This window comes from Ceratotherium simum, chromosome 13 (assembly GCF_057802395.1).
Source record: "Ceratotherium simum simum isolate JZ-2026a chromosome 13, ASM5780239v1, whole genome shotgun sequence".
NCBI classification, from domain to species: Eukaryota; Metazoa; Chordata; class Mammalia; order Perissodactyla; family Rhinocerotidae; genus Ceratotherium; species Ceratotherium simum.
The window spans coordinates 36,958,375-36,973,740 of NC_141912.1; the positions used below are offsets into that span (position 1 = coordinate 36,958,375).

The 15,366-nt window shown below is 52.0% G+C and overlaps 1 protein-coding gene across 1 annotated transcript in view; it reads right to left on the reverse strand.

Moving 5' to 3' along the window:
• TULP1 (TUB like protein 1) overlaps positions 1 to 11,816 on the reverse strand; it is a 12,887-nt gene extending 1,071 nt beyond the window's left edge. Inside the window, exons 1-13 of the mRNA XM_087437819.1 lie at positions 11,770 to 11,816; positions 11,613 to 11,676; positions 11,135 to 11,261; positions 10,735 to 10,893; positions 9,945 to 10,091; positions 9,083 to 9,184; positions 8,887 to 9,006; positions 8,466 to 8,572; positions 5,060 to 5,233; positions 4,778 to 4,890; positions 3,781 to 3,895; positions 3,608 to 3,706; positions 1,096 to 1,267 (exon numbers count right to left, since the gene is read on the reverse strand). Of these exons, the coding sequence (XP_087293945.1) occupies positions 1,096 to 1,267; positions 3,608 to 3,706; positions 3,781 to 3,895; positions 4,778 to 4,890; positions 5,060 to 5,233; positions 8,466 to 8,572; positions 8,887 to 9,006; positions 9,083 to 9,184; positions 9,945 to 10,091; positions 10,735 to 10,893; positions 11,135 to 11,261; positions 11,613 to 11,676; positions 11,770 to 11,816 (1,546 nt within the window). The remainder of the gene's footprint in view (positions 1 to 1,095; positions 1,268 to 3,607; positions 3,707 to 3,780; positions 3,896 to 4,777; positions 4,891 to 5,059; positions 5,234 to 8,465; positions 8,573 to 8,886; positions 9,007 to 9,082; positions 9,185 to 9,944; positions 10,092 to 10,734; positions 10,894 to 11,134; positions 11,262 to 11,612; positions 11,677 to 11,769) is intronic.
• Positions 11,817 to 15,366: the final 3,550 nt, after the last annotated feature.

Sequence of the window (15,366 nt, forward strand, 5' to 3'; positions counted from 1 at the left end):
CAGCATCCATAGGGAAAGGAAGTTGCTAAAAATACCCCCAACCTCGGCAGACCGGGCTCCACCAGAAATGTGATCTGGAGAGCAGTTTTCCAAGGCGTGGGGACAGGGGACACTGGGAGCACATCCCTAGGATGGACTGGGGGATGGGGAACTCGCTCATTGTCAACCAACCCTGGGAACCTGGTGTACCTTGGGAGATACCTTTCCATCCCCAAACTTCCTCACCCTAGTGGGGACCTCTCCCCCAGGCTTGTAACGGGGACATTTTTACTTAATTATGTTCCGGGTACATTTTGTTTCCCTAACTCCTTGAGGGCAGGCCTTTGACCTCACTTGAGAGAAGATAATAGAGTAGGCACTCAGAAATGCTGGATTAATATTCCCTACTCCTAAAAGGCAGCCATCTTGAAGGGGTTCGGAGCCAGGGCACTAGAGCCAGACTCCCTGGATTCTAATTCCAGCTCTACCTCTTACTAGCTGTGTGACCTGGGGCAAGTTACTTAACCTCTCTGTGCCTCAGTTTTCTCATCTGCCAAATAGGGACGATAATAGTACCTTCCTCAGAGTGTTGCTGAAAAGATTTAATGATTCAATATCTGTAAAGTCCTGAGAACAGTGCCTGGCACATAGAAAGCACTGTGTAAGTGGTTGTGAAATAAAATTTGGAGGCCAGTGTAACTGCCTGGAAGAGCTGAGAGACTTTGGGTAAGAGGCTGCCCTCTCTGAGCCTCCACACCCTCTCTGGCCACCGAGGGGTTGGCTCTCAGTGGTTTTCAAACTCCAGCAGCTTAACTCCCTTCAACACAGTCTTACCCAGAATACCCCAGTATCTGCTCCAGGGCTCTGGTCAATGCTAGAATGAGGACCTGGAACAACAGGCCCCAACACACCTGCTTGGGGTATCTGAGGCTCCTGGGAGCGCAGTGTCAAGGCCCCTGCAGGAGAGAGTGACCTCGCTGGATGTTCCAGTTCCAGCAATAGAGGACAGCTCCAGGCTAGTGTGTAAGAGAGAGATAAGGTGGGGAAAGGCCTGAGTGAGGCTCGGGGTCCCTGAGGTGGTGTGGAACAGCCTGGTCTGGGCCCTCAGATACTCACGGTCATCGGCGTGGACAATCTGGAAATTCTTGACTGAGGCCTGGGTGACTCGGCCTTGGAAGTTGAGGGTGTAGGAGCCACTGTCTTCGTTCCAGACAGGTGGCTTGTTGTGCAGCTCGATGAGGCTCTCCAGGGTCTTGTTCTGCCAGCGCACCAGCAGCCCATCGCTGGCCTGGGAGCCGGGGGGGTATTAGAGGACAGTTAGGGGAGGCCAAGAGATCTCAGGACTGACAGGGGACGGGGCCTGGGGACCTATGCGTGCCCTTGTGTGTATTTGCAGGTGTGCAGCCTGGATGTCAGCATCCATTCAAGGTATCCTTGAGAGCATGCTCCGTCTCCTAGGTGTCCCTGTAGGTGGCGTGTACATCTGCGAGAATGGGGCTTTGCTGTGGGATGCCAAAGTGGAGGGTTGGAAAATGGACAGTAGCATCTGGCACATGCCGTTGGTACCCAAGGGGTCTTAGGAATGCCCACATGCTGGCAGCTGATTCCAAGGGTGAACCAGACATTCTAGGACCTACAAGGAGCTCACAGTTGAGCTTGGGGAGATGGACAGGTAAACAGTGGTTAAAATAAAATGCCCTGGATGAGAGCTTCTGGAAGGAAGAAGCAGTGTCTGTCTGATGGTGCTCTTAAGATATTTCTTTCCTCAGTTTCCTTGTCACCTGTTCATGGCTTAGAGTGAGTCCACTCAGGATCATGTCCTCCAAGAAGCCTTCCTGACCTCGCGTCTCATTTGGATGCCTTAGCTCTGAGCTTCCATGACACCTTGCTCCTACCATTCCTCCCACTGCACTGTGACGCACAGAATTAGATATACCAAGGGCAGGCACAGAATTTTAGTAACATCTCTATGCCTCAGTTTCCCTCATCACAAGGTGTTGTGAGGATTAAATAAATTAACAGCACCTGAAGTGTTATTTAGATCAGTTCCTGGCACCAAGTAAATGCTCAATGAATATAAGATATTGTTTTGTTTTTGTTTTCTTTTGTGAGGAAGATCAGCCCTGTGCTAACATCTGCCAGTCCTCCTCTTTTTTTGCTGAGGAAGACTGGCCCTGGGCTAACATCCGTGCCCATCTTCCTCCACTTTATATGGGACGCCGCCACAGCATGGCTTGCCAAGCAGTGTGTCGGTGCATGCCCGGGATCCGAACCAGTGAACCCCGGGCCGCTGCAGCGGAGCACGCGCACTTAACCGCTTGCGCCACTGGGCCGGCCCCCAGATATTGTTTTGACGGTAACCGTTGTGTTGATTTTGGATCTTCGGTGCCTGGCTTTAACAAATTATTGTAGAATGAATGACCTGTGAGATGATGAAGAGAGACCCAAAGCAGCACCAGGTAGTTCTTACTAAGCCCAAACATGCATGGGAGGCACTGCCTCTGGAGGGTTTGTGTGTTTATTCCAGGCACAGAAGGAGCAACTGTGGGACCCACAGGCTCTTCCAGACCAGAGCCTCCAATGGCTGGTGCCCCACGGGTTGGCTGGGCCTCTGATTATGGTGTGACTTTCCAGCAGGGAAGGATGTGTGATCAGCTGACAGGGGTATTATTTTTCATTGTAAATGAGTAAAGTGACATCACTGTGCGTATGGGGCATGCCAGTCATGAAATCTTGGGCTCAACTGGCCTGCAGAACTAAGGAGCAGAGCACTGGACTGACACTCTGAAGGAGGCCACCTCTCTCCAGGACATCTCTTCATCTTACCCTACACCTACACACACACACACACAACAAACAACCTTTGCTTTGGAAAATATAAGTCAAATCATGTCACTCCCTTGCTTAGAATCCTGCTATGGCATTCTGTTTCTGTCCGAGTAAAAACCAGTTATACAGGCTCTATCTGCCCCTCACTCTCACCTCTCTGACCTCATCTCCCTCCAGCCACACTGGCCACCTTGCTGTTCCTCAACCCCACCAGGCACCCTGCTGCCTCAGGGCCTTTGCACTGGATCTTCCCTCTGCCTGGATGGTCTTTCCCCGGATATCTGCAGGCTTGCTCCCTCACCTCCTTCAAGTCTTTGCTCAAATTTCACTTTTTCAATGAGGCCCACTCTGACACTGTATTTAATATTGAAACACACACACACACACACACACACACGCACGCACACTTCTCATCTTCCCTCCCTGTTTGACGTTTTCTTTTTTTCTGTAGCACTTATCACCTCCTAACACACTACATCATTTACTTATTTTTCACAGTTATTGTCTACTGTCTTGCTCCACCAGAATGCCAGGAGGGCAGATCTTTGTTGTCCACTGATATCTTCCAGGTGCCTAGAATAACACTTGGCACTCAATATGTACTTGCTTCAGTGAATTCAGTTACAAAACCCCCAAATTCATTCTACAAGTTGCCAGAATGAATTTGTGCCAGAGGATGATGAGTCTGTTCAGGGGGTTGGGTGTTGGGAAGTGGAGGCCCCACCTCCAGCTTCCTCGGAGTGGGTCACGCCGGGAGCAGGACCCTGGGGCAGAGGGGTCAGGCGGGTGCAGGGCTCACGTTTCGGGGCCGGATGGGGACCCTCTGGTTGTCCGCATTCATGCCGGGAATGATGACGGTCATGCGCCGGGGACCTCGGAAGCCCAGCACGTTGGTTTCCTGAGAGGGAGATGCGCGTTAGGCCGCCCCCTGCGAGGGGAGGGGCCTGCCGCGGGGACCGGGGTAGTTCTCACGTAGATCACGGCTGCCAGCTCCTGCCGGAGGCTCCCCACGTCAGCGCTGCCTCCGCGGTGCTGCGGGTTCTGCCCGTTGTCGAAGACGGTGAAACGGTTCCCCAGGAGGTTGGACCTGCAAGCAGGGCGGCGCTGGGGGTGGGGCGGAGGGGATTCTACACCCCTGCTCCGAGACCCTTCCTCACAGCCACAGTTCTGAGAGCTTCCTCCATCAACGGTGGGGTGTCTTAGGACAGAGCAGTTCATGTCCCCTGCCCCTGGCTTCTCCCATGAGGTCTTGAAAAAAGCTGGATCTAGAAGGAGACTGGCAGCGCTCACATCTCCTCTCCATCTCTTACTAGCTGTGTGACCTTAGGCAAGTTGCTTAAACTGCCTGAGCCTCAACTTCCCCCTCTGTAAAATGGGCATAATAGCAATATTTACCTCATTTGGTTGATAAGAGGATTAAATGGGTTAATATTTGGAAGTTACTTAGAACTATGCCTGACAAATAGGTAGGCCTTATATAAGTGTTTGTTAAATACATACATAAAAGAAATAAGGCCTGACTCAGGTTCACCTCTCCCCACCTCTCAGAGGTGTGGTACGGATTAGATGAGATATATAGGGAGACACAGCACAGGGTAGGTACCGTTCATTCATTCACTTAGTAAATATTTATTGAGTAGTTACTATGTGCCAGGTGCTAGGAATTCGACCATGAAAAAGACAGGCACAGGCCCTGCCCACGTGAAGCCTATGCCCTCCTCCAAGTGAGGTCCCTGGACCTGTAGGGTGCGCATCCCCTGGGTGCTTGTTAGAATGCAGCATCCTATCCCCACCCCCACTCCCCACCCACCCCCACCCCCAGCCCCAGACCCACTGAACCATTTTAACAAGATCCCCAAGTGATCCAGATAAAAGTGTAAGAAGCCCCGGGCTAGGGCACATCCCGAGAGTCCAATGTGATGGGCCATGGCCCATGGCCCTCTTGCTGCCCCCAGCCTCCCAGCCCCACCTCAGCTTCCCGATGAAATTCTCCCCTCCTCGGGACAGATTGGTGGGGTCACTGGAGATGAGGTAATTGGCTGTCTTGCTCCGTTTCCGTTTCCTACCAGCCAGGAGGAACACCTGGGCAGAGGTGGAGACAGGTGAGAGGATGGGAAGATGGGGTGGGTGAGGGGAAGGGAAGGCCTGTTTGCCTTGTAGCCCCGCCATCTTGGCCCTAGACCCTCCCTCAGCCCGGGTCCTGGCACCTTCACTCTCCCTCTCCCTCCCCCTCCCCCTCTCCCCTACCCACCTTCTTCTTCTCCGTGTCCAGGTGCAGGAAGTAGGAGGGATACAGGCCCCGATCCATACCCTTCTTGTCCCGGGTCAGCCGGCAGCGCACTGTCCGGCCCTGGGGGGCAGGCTGAAGCACGAATTCCCGGGGTTCATCCACTTCCACGGGTGGGGACGGGGCCCTCTCCTCCTTCTGGGTGGGGCAGAGGGGGCATCAGCCCCAGAGCGCTGGTCCCCCTGCCCTCAGCAGGTCCCCAGTGCTGGGACAGGCAGGGCAGGCAGTACCACTCACCGCTTTCTGTGTGGGGAGAGAGCAGAGAATCAGCGAGAGTGCGGCCGGGCGCCTCCCGCGCCTCCAGCAGCGCAGCAGGCCCTTAGGAGGCCGTGGGGCTGGAGCTGCCCCATGGCCTAGCAGCTAAGCGCGCTCCGCTTTGGCGGCCCGGATCCTGGGCGCACACCGACGCACCGCTTGTCAAGTCACGCTGTGGTAGTGTCTCATATAAAATAGAGGAAGATGGGCAGGGACGTTAGCCCAGGGCCAGTCTTCCTCAGCAAAAAGAGGAGGATTGGCATCAGATGTTAGCTCAGGGCTAATCTTCCTCACACAAAAAAAGCAGGCTATAGGGGGCTTTGCATTTTATTATCATTTTCTTTAGCTTGTGTTTAAGAGCTTGGGCTCTAGAGCCAGACAGCCTGGGTTCAAATCCTGGTTTTACCGTTAACTGTCAAGTTTGTTAAGTGTTAACCCTGCTGTGACTCAGTTTTTACATCTGAGAAGTAGGTAGGGTGGGGGTGGATCCCTGGGACAGACCTTACTTAATTTATACATTTAACAAACACTCATACAGAGTCTACCAATATGCCAGATACAGTTCTAAGCACTTTCCAGATATTAACTCATTTGATCCTCTTATCCATATCTGCTGAGGTGGTGGTCCCATTTCACAGATGAAGAAGCTGAGGCTCAGGGAGGTTAAGTAACTTGCCTAAGTTCACATAGCTAGTAAGAGGTGGATGCTGCCCAGTCTCCTGTTAGATCCAGAGCCTTTAGAAAGACCTTCCTCCATGTGGACACACTCTCAGCGGGTGAACTGAGGGAGGCTGAGGTGTGGATTGCTGTGTTCTATGCACATAGCACTACAGGAGTGTTGGCTACTACTGTTATTATGAGCATAGAGTAGACACTCAGTGGATGGAGTAGCCAGCCTCCAAGATGGCCCCCACGACCCCTGCCTCCTGGTATTTATGCCCTTGTGTGGTCCCCTCCCACATTGTCTCAGGGTTGGTCTTTGTGACAATCAAATGTGGCAGGAATGCAACTAGAAGCATGTACAACTATGACATACAACTGTATGGGGGGGTCACTTCTAAGGCTGGGTCATAAAAGATACTGTGGCTTCTCCTTGCTCTCTCTCTTGGGCCACTCCTGGGCTCGGGGGAAGTAGGCTGCCATGTCATAAGAAGAGTCAAGCAGCCCTATGGAGAGGCCTCCAGCCAACAACCATGAGAGTGAGCCATTTTAGAAGCAGCTCCTCCATTTCTGGTCAAGCTTTCAGAATGACTGCTGCCCCGGCTGCTATCTTTTTATTTTTTGGTGAGGAAGACTCGCCCTGAGCTAACATCTGTTGCCAATCTTCCTCTTTTTTAGCGTGAGGAAGATCAGCCCTGAGCTAACATCTTTGCCAGTCTTCCTCTATTTTGTATGTGGGACGCCACAGCATGGCTGACGAGTGGTGTAGGTCCGCGCCCAGGATCCGAACCTGCTAACCCCAGGCTGCCAAAGCGGAGCACGCTGAACTTAACCACTACCCCACTGGGACAGCCCCCCAGCTGCCATCTTGACTGCAGCCTCATGGGAGACCCTGAGCCAGAACCAGCCTGCTAAGCCACTCCTAGATTTCTGACTCACAAAAGTTAAAAAAATAAATGTTGTTTTAAGACACTAAGTTTTGAGGTGGTTTGTTATACAGCAACACGTAGTTAATAGAATGAATGAATAAATAAGCTCATTTTGCTCATGGAAAAACTCCTAATAACAATTTGGTTGCATTAGGCCCTGGGGTGGCCTGGCCTGGCCTGGTGACCCTATAACTGCCCCTTCTGTTCTCACAAACCTGGTGCCCTTTGCCCTCATGTTCTATCCCTCTCAAGAGAGGCAGCCAAGATTCTAACCCCAACCTTCCCAACAGGAGAGAGAAGGGACTGCCAGCCTGGGTGTGTGCATTTGAAGATTAAATGCTATTTGCGAACCACTAAGAGGCCCTGATGTGCTGTGGTTGGCCATTTTTGCCGAGGGCAGGGTGAGGCTGCTGTGGTTGGCCATTTTTGCTGAGGGCAGGGTGAGGCTGGTGTTGGGGAGTGGGCCTTTAGCCTGCGGGCAAGTGAGCATCTCTTCTCCACCCTAGGCTGTTCCAGGAGAAACTTGGGAAACACAAGACTATGTTTGGAATGTGATGTGGAGAAAGCCAGAGCTTAGTCAAACATTTCTGCAGCTGTGAATTCAAGGGCCTACTGTATTGAAGGCTGGACTGCGGTTCTAGTCCTCCTGGGAGATAATAAACTGGTCTTTCAGTTTATACATCAGTATCTGGTGATCTCGGCTAATGTGAATCCGTCCCCCGAGACCTGACCACTCCTGAACAAACTAATAAACCCACACAGCTAAGACCCCGGTTCTGCCCTCATGGTGATCTCTCCACTCGTGGAAACCAGTTTCTCAAAGACTATCATCACTTTCTCTCTTTGGTTGGACCTCTCTCTCCCGCTTAATCATTTGTGCATGTTGGTGCCTGAGTCCTGTTTGTGAGTAAGAGTGATATTCAAAATATTTCACAACCTGTTCTGTCCATGGAGAATGCCCAGTCAGAATGGACACTGGTAGGTCTGGAGGAGGGTCCTAAAGGCCCCTGACAGCCAGTGTTCACCCTTTAGTTGCTGGAAGGTTGGGAGGTCCAGGGGCGGGTAGCAGAAAGCACTTGGGGGGCTCAGAGAAGTGGGGTGGAAATATTTTAACAACGTGTACAGCTGGCTGTCGGTCAGCCAGTGTGTGCCCAAGGGCATGTACACATGTGCCTGTGCCTGTGTGGACTCCCTGCTACAGAGAACGCGTCTGTCTTCATGTGGGCGCCCTGTGAGCCCCGCTGGCTGTGTCTGAGGGTTAGGCTGCCGAGGGGAGGGCTTAGAGACCAGATGACAAAGGCCCCCAGGTGGCCAGTCCCAGCCTGGTGACCCCACAACTGCCTCTGTTCTCACAAGTCCAGTGCCTTGTGTCCTCATATCCTGTCACCAGAGGGGGAGCCAAGATTCTAACCCCAAGGGACTCCCCGGCCTTAGCTCACAAGGTCCCACACTCTAGTCCCCCAAGCCCAGGCTCCTGTCACTGCCCCCTGAAGGGACCTCAGCCCCCTTCCCCTCAGGGCCCCAACCTTTTTGCCTTTTCCTTTCGCTTTGCCTTTCTGATTGCTGTTCCTGGTCACCACCTCTTCCTCCTCTTCCTCTTCCTCCTTCCTCTCTTCTGAGGCTTTGGGAGTGCCTGGGCATGGAAGGAAAGAAGCCTGTAACCCCTTACCTGATGCAGTACTTCATGGTTTGCAGAGTGCTTCCAACACCCATGTCTCACTTGGACCCTTCCCACAACCACAGGAGAGTAACCCTGTATCACTATTATCAGAGCCTCAGACAGGCTAAGACACTTGCCTGAGGCCACATAGCTATTAAAGTGGGCGTCAAGATGCCCCCCAAGTCTTCTGACTCTAAAACTCACGCTCCTTACCCTACACTGCACCCCAGCTCCCCACCCACTGGACTGCCTCGGATGTCACAGCACCAGAGGCCACTGCCACCCACCTTTCTTCTTCAGAGTTTTCTCAGCTGGAACATCTTCCCCAACCAGGAACATGGCTGCTGGGATCTTCTTCCTCACTCTGGCCGGGCTCCCTGAGGGGTCCTTGTGAGCTTCCCCAGACCCTGTGTGTGTATATGTGAAGGGGTCACAGCCCCCACCACAGCCAGAGGCTCCTGTTCCTCCAGAGCCCAGTCTCACCTTTCTTCTTCGTCTTTCTCGTCTTGGTCCCTTCCCCCGCTGGTGCCTCCTTCTTCTTAATGCGCAGAGGTTTCAGTGGGGGGACCAGGCTTCCCAGGTCCCCTGGAAATGGAGGGTGGGGTTAGACAACAGAGGACCTGTTGGGGCTGAAGGCCACCTTCCAATCTACTCATGGTTCCTTCACTCCCCAGGGAGGCTGAAGGCCTGACTTCTGCTCCTCTTGTTTTTAACCCTGAGTCCAAAACTGGACAGACAGCAAGAGCTTAATAAGCAGTTACCAAATGATGAATGAATGAATGAATGCATGAATGAATGAATGCCACGCCTTCTCACCAAGCCTCTGAATCCCAGCTCCCACCCCATCTCCCCCAGAAAACCTCCTCTGGCCATTGCTACAGACAGCGCTCTCTCCCTCCCGCAGACGCCTGAGGTCCACCTTCAGAGCAGACTGCTGGTACCTGCAGGGCGAGGTGCCCAGGCCAGGGAGCCATCACAGCATTTACTTGTTGATTGATTTTTACTGTAATCACTTTGATGCTTTTGTAAAAATTATAACAATAATTCATATTGAGTTTAAAAAAAAACTAAACAAAAATCACAAAGAAAACTCAAATCCTCTGCCCTCCCCTGGCCCCCCGAGCACTCTGGGCAGGGGGCCGTGGGAGTGGTGAGGGGAGCACATATTGGTCTGTGTCCTTGAGGACCATCAGGGGGAAGAAACCACAGAGGAAGAAATGCTCCGGTGTGGGCACTGAGTGACTTTCTGATGGCTCAACTCCCGCATACCAGCAAGACCCCAGCCCCTCAAGGGCAGGGCGAGTCGTGCATGTCTCTGTGCTCCCTGTGTACCCTCGACACCCACCGTTCGGGCCCTGGGCCTTTGCCCTCCTCTCCTTGATGTCTGCAGAAGCCTTCTCTTTAGGGGGTTTCTTGGGGGCCTGAGGGCTTTTCTCTTTCTTTCCCTCCTCCTCTTCATCTTCATCGTCCTCCTCTTCTTCCCCCTCGTTGTCTGTAGGTAGAAACTCTTCATAATGGGGGCTGTGGTAGGCCCCCCTTATCCGGGGAGCCTAGTGCCTCGATTGCTGAGAAGTGGTAAATCGCACCAGGGGTAGAAGACTCCCCTTTCGGGACACGAACGGGAGGAGGGAGTCCCAGCATCTTCCTCACAGAAAGGGGGTGACCCCAAAGTCTTCGGGGTCTACAGTCAGGAGAGTGAGCTGGAGTCGGGGACTGCTGGGGCCCGGCAGTCCGGCGTTCTGGGAAGACGCCCTCCTCTGCAGGCCCTTCCCCTCTCTGTCTGGGACCCCCAGCTCCTCACACACTCTGCCCTCCCCGCCCCCTCTCAGAGACGCCTTTGCTGTTTCTCCCGCTTGGCTTCTCCCTGTCCTTGTCTGTCTCTGTTTCTGACCCTGAGCGGGACCCGTCTGGGCTACCTCTGGCCCCTAGCTGTAGTTAAAGGCAAAACTCTTAAACTGTGTGCCTCAGTTTCCCCATCTGGAAAAAGGGGGAAAGAACAAGAGAATAAAGGTTTTTGTGGCCCAAAGGCAAGGCCAGGGAAGCGGAGGCTGTTCTGTTTTCCGCCTCTCCGCCTGCGGTTCCCGTCCAGCCCCCTCCCTCCTTCTGTCCACCCCGCCCTTCCCTCGGGCCCTCACCGCGCTCCGCGTCCGGCGCTTGGGCCACGAGGAAGGTTTGCCGGGGGTCGCGCTTCTTGGCCTCGGGGTCCCTGAGGAACCTGGTGTAGACGGTCTGCGGCGCGCAGGCCTCGGCCGACCCCGGGGCGGGCTCCTCCCGCGGCCTCCCCCTCCGCCCGGCTGGGCCGAGATGCGCGGGTCAGGGAGGACCCCGCCCCGATCCTCTCCCACCTGGGGCTCCTCTCCCGGGGGTCTCCCCTGGGCCCTGCTTCCCTCTTCGACACCCCCCCCCCGGCTTTCATCCATCCCTCCACAGCCCCCGCCCCCACCCCTGCCCTGGGCGACCCCGCTCCCACCCCCGCCAGGTCCCCCTTCCCCGTCCCCTAGGGAGGGCTCCATGGCTCCACCCCGCGCCCCTCACCCGGGGGGGCGCCCCCGGGCTCGGCACCCCGCCCGCCTCCAGGTCTGCGGGGCTTGGATCCCGTGGGGCAGGGGGACTCAGGGGCCTCCGTCCTCTTCTTCCTCAACTTCTGTCCCCGGGCGGGTCGCTGCAGAGTTGGGGGTAGAGAGGAAGGAAAGGGGGGCCCTGAGGGCTGCCCGTCACCCCCTAATCCCTTGAGCCGCCAGAAATAACCACGGATTATCGGGAGGGGAACTGCAGCCTCCCGGGGGTGAGGAAGGCCCCCTCCCACGCATCATGACCACCTCCAATGCCCCAAAGCCCAAATTCCTCCTCTGGGCACCCCATCCCCCAAATACCTCTTTCCTCCAAAAATACTCCAGGGAAGCAACCCCCAGACGCTGCTGAGGGGGACCCGCCCCACTCCCAGATCCCCTACCCTACGTGGGCTTATGGTGGGGGCATCCTTCTACCTCCTTTCCAAGCAGGGGTGACATACCTGCTTGGGGCGCCGCTGGACCTCCGGGCTCCCGCCTTCCTCCTCATGCCCGCTGAGGGTGCAAAGGAATCAGTCTGTCTCCTTCCCCTTTTCCTGTCCCCCAACCCCTCCATCTGGGCCCCCCAGGGTTCAGGTAGGGAGGGGGGGCCTTCCGGACCTGTCGGAGGCCCACACCTCTCGGAGGGTGTTGTCCTGCAGCGGCATGGTGCGTGCGTCTACCCACACCCCTTCTCCGGCCACCCTGCAGCTCGGAGCCTCCCTGCCGCCCAGCTAATCCGGGCTCAACTTCACCCCCACCTCCCGGGGCTCAGGAGGGGAGAGGCCCCGCAGCCCTGTGGGAGCGCTCCACCCCACGACCCCCGCCCCCACCAGGCCCGCCGACCGAGCGAAGAGGCTGAACTCCCAAGTTCTCCTCAGACCCCCAGTACTGAAGGATGGCATCACTGGACCAGCCACCCCCCAGCTTCCCGTTAGAGGTGCTGATTTGTAGCTTGTCAGTGGTCAATGGGGTGTGGGAGGAAATATTAGATCAGATCCTGTATTTATCTTTATTTTTTACAAAAGAAAGAACTAGGATTTAGTAATATTTAATATATACGGATTGACAGAATCACGTGTATACACTTTATAAAGAGATATGTCTATATTGAGGGTATATACTTAAAAATTTTTTACTGATGGGGAACATGCTTTTTTAAAAGTTTAGAGACCAAGGATATAGTAGTGTTGGTGTGATGAATATCAGGGGAGAGGTTTGCTGAGGAGGCCCAGAGAACAGGCCCCATCAGGGGTTGTGGAGGCTTCCTGAAGCCTGATCTAAAACTTGAAAGATGAGTAGGAGTTCTACAAGCAAAGAAAAAAAAAAAAAGATGTGTTGGGTACCTGGAAAGGGGACAGCAAGATAAAGGCCTAGAGGTTGGAAATAGCCAGGTGTGTTCAGAGGTCCAACACCAGCAGGGAGGCAGTCATCTCAGGCCTGGGTCAGCCCTGAGCCCACGCCCTGAGCTTTGCCACTTAAAGATCTGAACGTCCTTGAGTGACCTAGCCTGTCTGGGCCTCTATTTTCCCATTTATAAAATGGGTTTGATAATAGTACCAACTCGGTAGGGATATTGTGCAGATTAAATGAGATGACAGGTAGAATGCTGCATACAGTGAGCTCTCAATAATTGGTAATTATATGCCCCTTTTCAGAGCACTTCCACTTAATTTGTGTCGCCTCAGCATTTACAACACAACTTGACATGTAAGTGGGGTTCATTTTTTGAATGAGTGAATTAATGAGTGCATTCTTTATTTCATTTGATTCTCACAAGAGGCCAATGAGACAGGCGGGGTAGGGATTATTATCTGTTTTATAGGTGGAGAAACTGAGGCTCAGGGAGGTGGAGTGACTTGTTCAGTGTCAGCCAGATCGTAATGTTGCTGAGCCGGGGCTTGAATCCAGATCTGTCTCCTGTCAGAATTTTTGCCCCTAACCCGTGCGTATTTTATACAATCACAAGGATTAGAAACGGAGTCCGAATGAAAGGCTCAGGCTTTCTGTCTTTCTTCACTTCCTCGGTCCACTTGATCCACATTTGCCGTAATTAATCTTTCTAAAATACCACTTCTTCAGTTGCCACCCTTGCTCAAAAACATTCATTGGCTCCCTACTACTTCAAGATCAAGTTTAAAGGTGCTGGGTTGGCATTTAAGGCTCTCCCTGATCTAGCCCCAAAAGTAGAATGCTACTCTTCATCTAGCCACATAGGTTTACTTACCGCCTTTATACTTTCTCTCCTCCATGCCTTTGCTCAAGGTGTTCCCTCCTGGAATGCCCTCCCTATTCTGCAAAACCTATGCAACTCTAACCAGTGCTCAAGTCCCCACCTCCGAGGTTCCTCAGTCCTCATCTGCCTCTGAATGTGTGATAATAGTAATAGCATTTATTGACCACCTACTGTGTGCCAGGTTCTTTGCTCCCATTCTCTCTCCACCCTCGCAATATTTGTGAAACAGACATTAACACCTTGATATTAAAGGTGAGGAAACTCGTAGCTGAGAGTTGGTGGACAAATATTTCCTGGGCACTGACTATGTGCCAAATAGTATGCTAAGCACTGGTCATATAGTAATGGACAGAGAGGTGTGGTCCCTGCCCTCATGGAGCTTACGTTCTTGTGAAAAAGACAGATAGTAAAGACATAAATCTACTCATTAGTTATAATGATCTCATTATTATTAATTATAATAAATGCCCAGAAGGAAAGAACTGGCTTCCATGAGAATAGCAGATGGGGTCAGTCTGGATTTAGATAACAGACAAGGCTGTCTGATAAGGGAATTTTTTTTTTTTTTTAAAGATTTTATTTATTCATTTTTTCCCCCCCAAAGCCCCAGTAGATAGCTGTATGTCATAGGTTCACATCCTTCTAGTTGCTGCTGGCGGCCCAGGGTTCGGATCCTGGGCGTGCACCGACGTACCGCTTCTCCGGCCATGCTGAGGCCGCGTCCCACGTATAGCACCTAGAAGGATGTGCAGCTATGACATACAACTATCTACTGGGGCTTTGGAGGGAAAAATAAAAATAAATAAAATCTTAAAAAAAAAAAAGATAAATTCATTTCTCAGATCTTTCCTCTCAGGTTGCATGGATGTGATAGATACTTGCATGACAAAATGTCCATTTTCTTGCTTCTTTTATGTTATGAAGGGTGTCATGAATTAGCACGGTATTCATAACAGTTGCACACAGCAGCTGAGGAACATTTTGTAATGTTAAACGATTCCTATGACTATTAAATTTGTATATATGTAGGTCTGGACACAACATGTGAAACCTTATAGCAGTTCTTCATATTGGCAACCAGTGGGACGTTGGATGCTGTTTTGGGAACAATTCTGTTTTTCTAAAAATATTTAATGAGATGGAATTAAAAATTTCAAAACCATTTAAATTTGATTAAATTTTTGCTATTTATTAATTATAAACTATATTTGCCTTTAAATTTTAACACATGCTTTCAAATATATTAGAAGAAAAGTCACTTTTGAAAACGTGAAAAATGATTTTAATTAAAAGCTTTTTTTAACATTTACTATAGTTACTTTTGAGGAGAACATATTCAAATTTTGTATACTTTGAATGCAATTACATTTTTTTAAATCCTTTGAGAATTAGTGCAGGTCCAGATCATGATAGGAACAGAAGGTAGCAAAGCGGAACTAAGAAAAGAACAAAAAGAAACTTCAGGGTTTTGGTGAGGCTAGCTTGGTGAGCATGTGTGGGGAACTGAGAGGCAGTGTAATGTTCAGATTTGGGTCAGGGATGGATTAAGGACTAGGCATCAAGATTTTGGCTAAAATGAGGGTCAGTTTAGGGATAAGATTCAGCTCAGGAACACGGACAACCTCTGTATCTTCTGGTCTGACACCAGAACACCAGGCCTCTCCACAAAGAAAAACAGGCTGGAGGCTCTATAATTACACTTTGTTTTGGTTTAAAAATGACATTTCTCAGCCTGATCACTGGCATTAGTCACCAGATTAAATTCCACATGAATGTTAGCTGTTTTCTAAAATTAAATCCACTTTCAGAAGACAAAGATTTGCTACCAACAACGACCATGATGCTGATAAATATTGACTCCTACCACGTGCCAGGCACTGCGCCCAGGGCTTTCAAACCATCCCCACAGCACCCGTCCTCTCAGTACTGATCCCCACAGCCCCCATCCTCACAGCGCCCATCCTCTCAACACCCATTCTCAC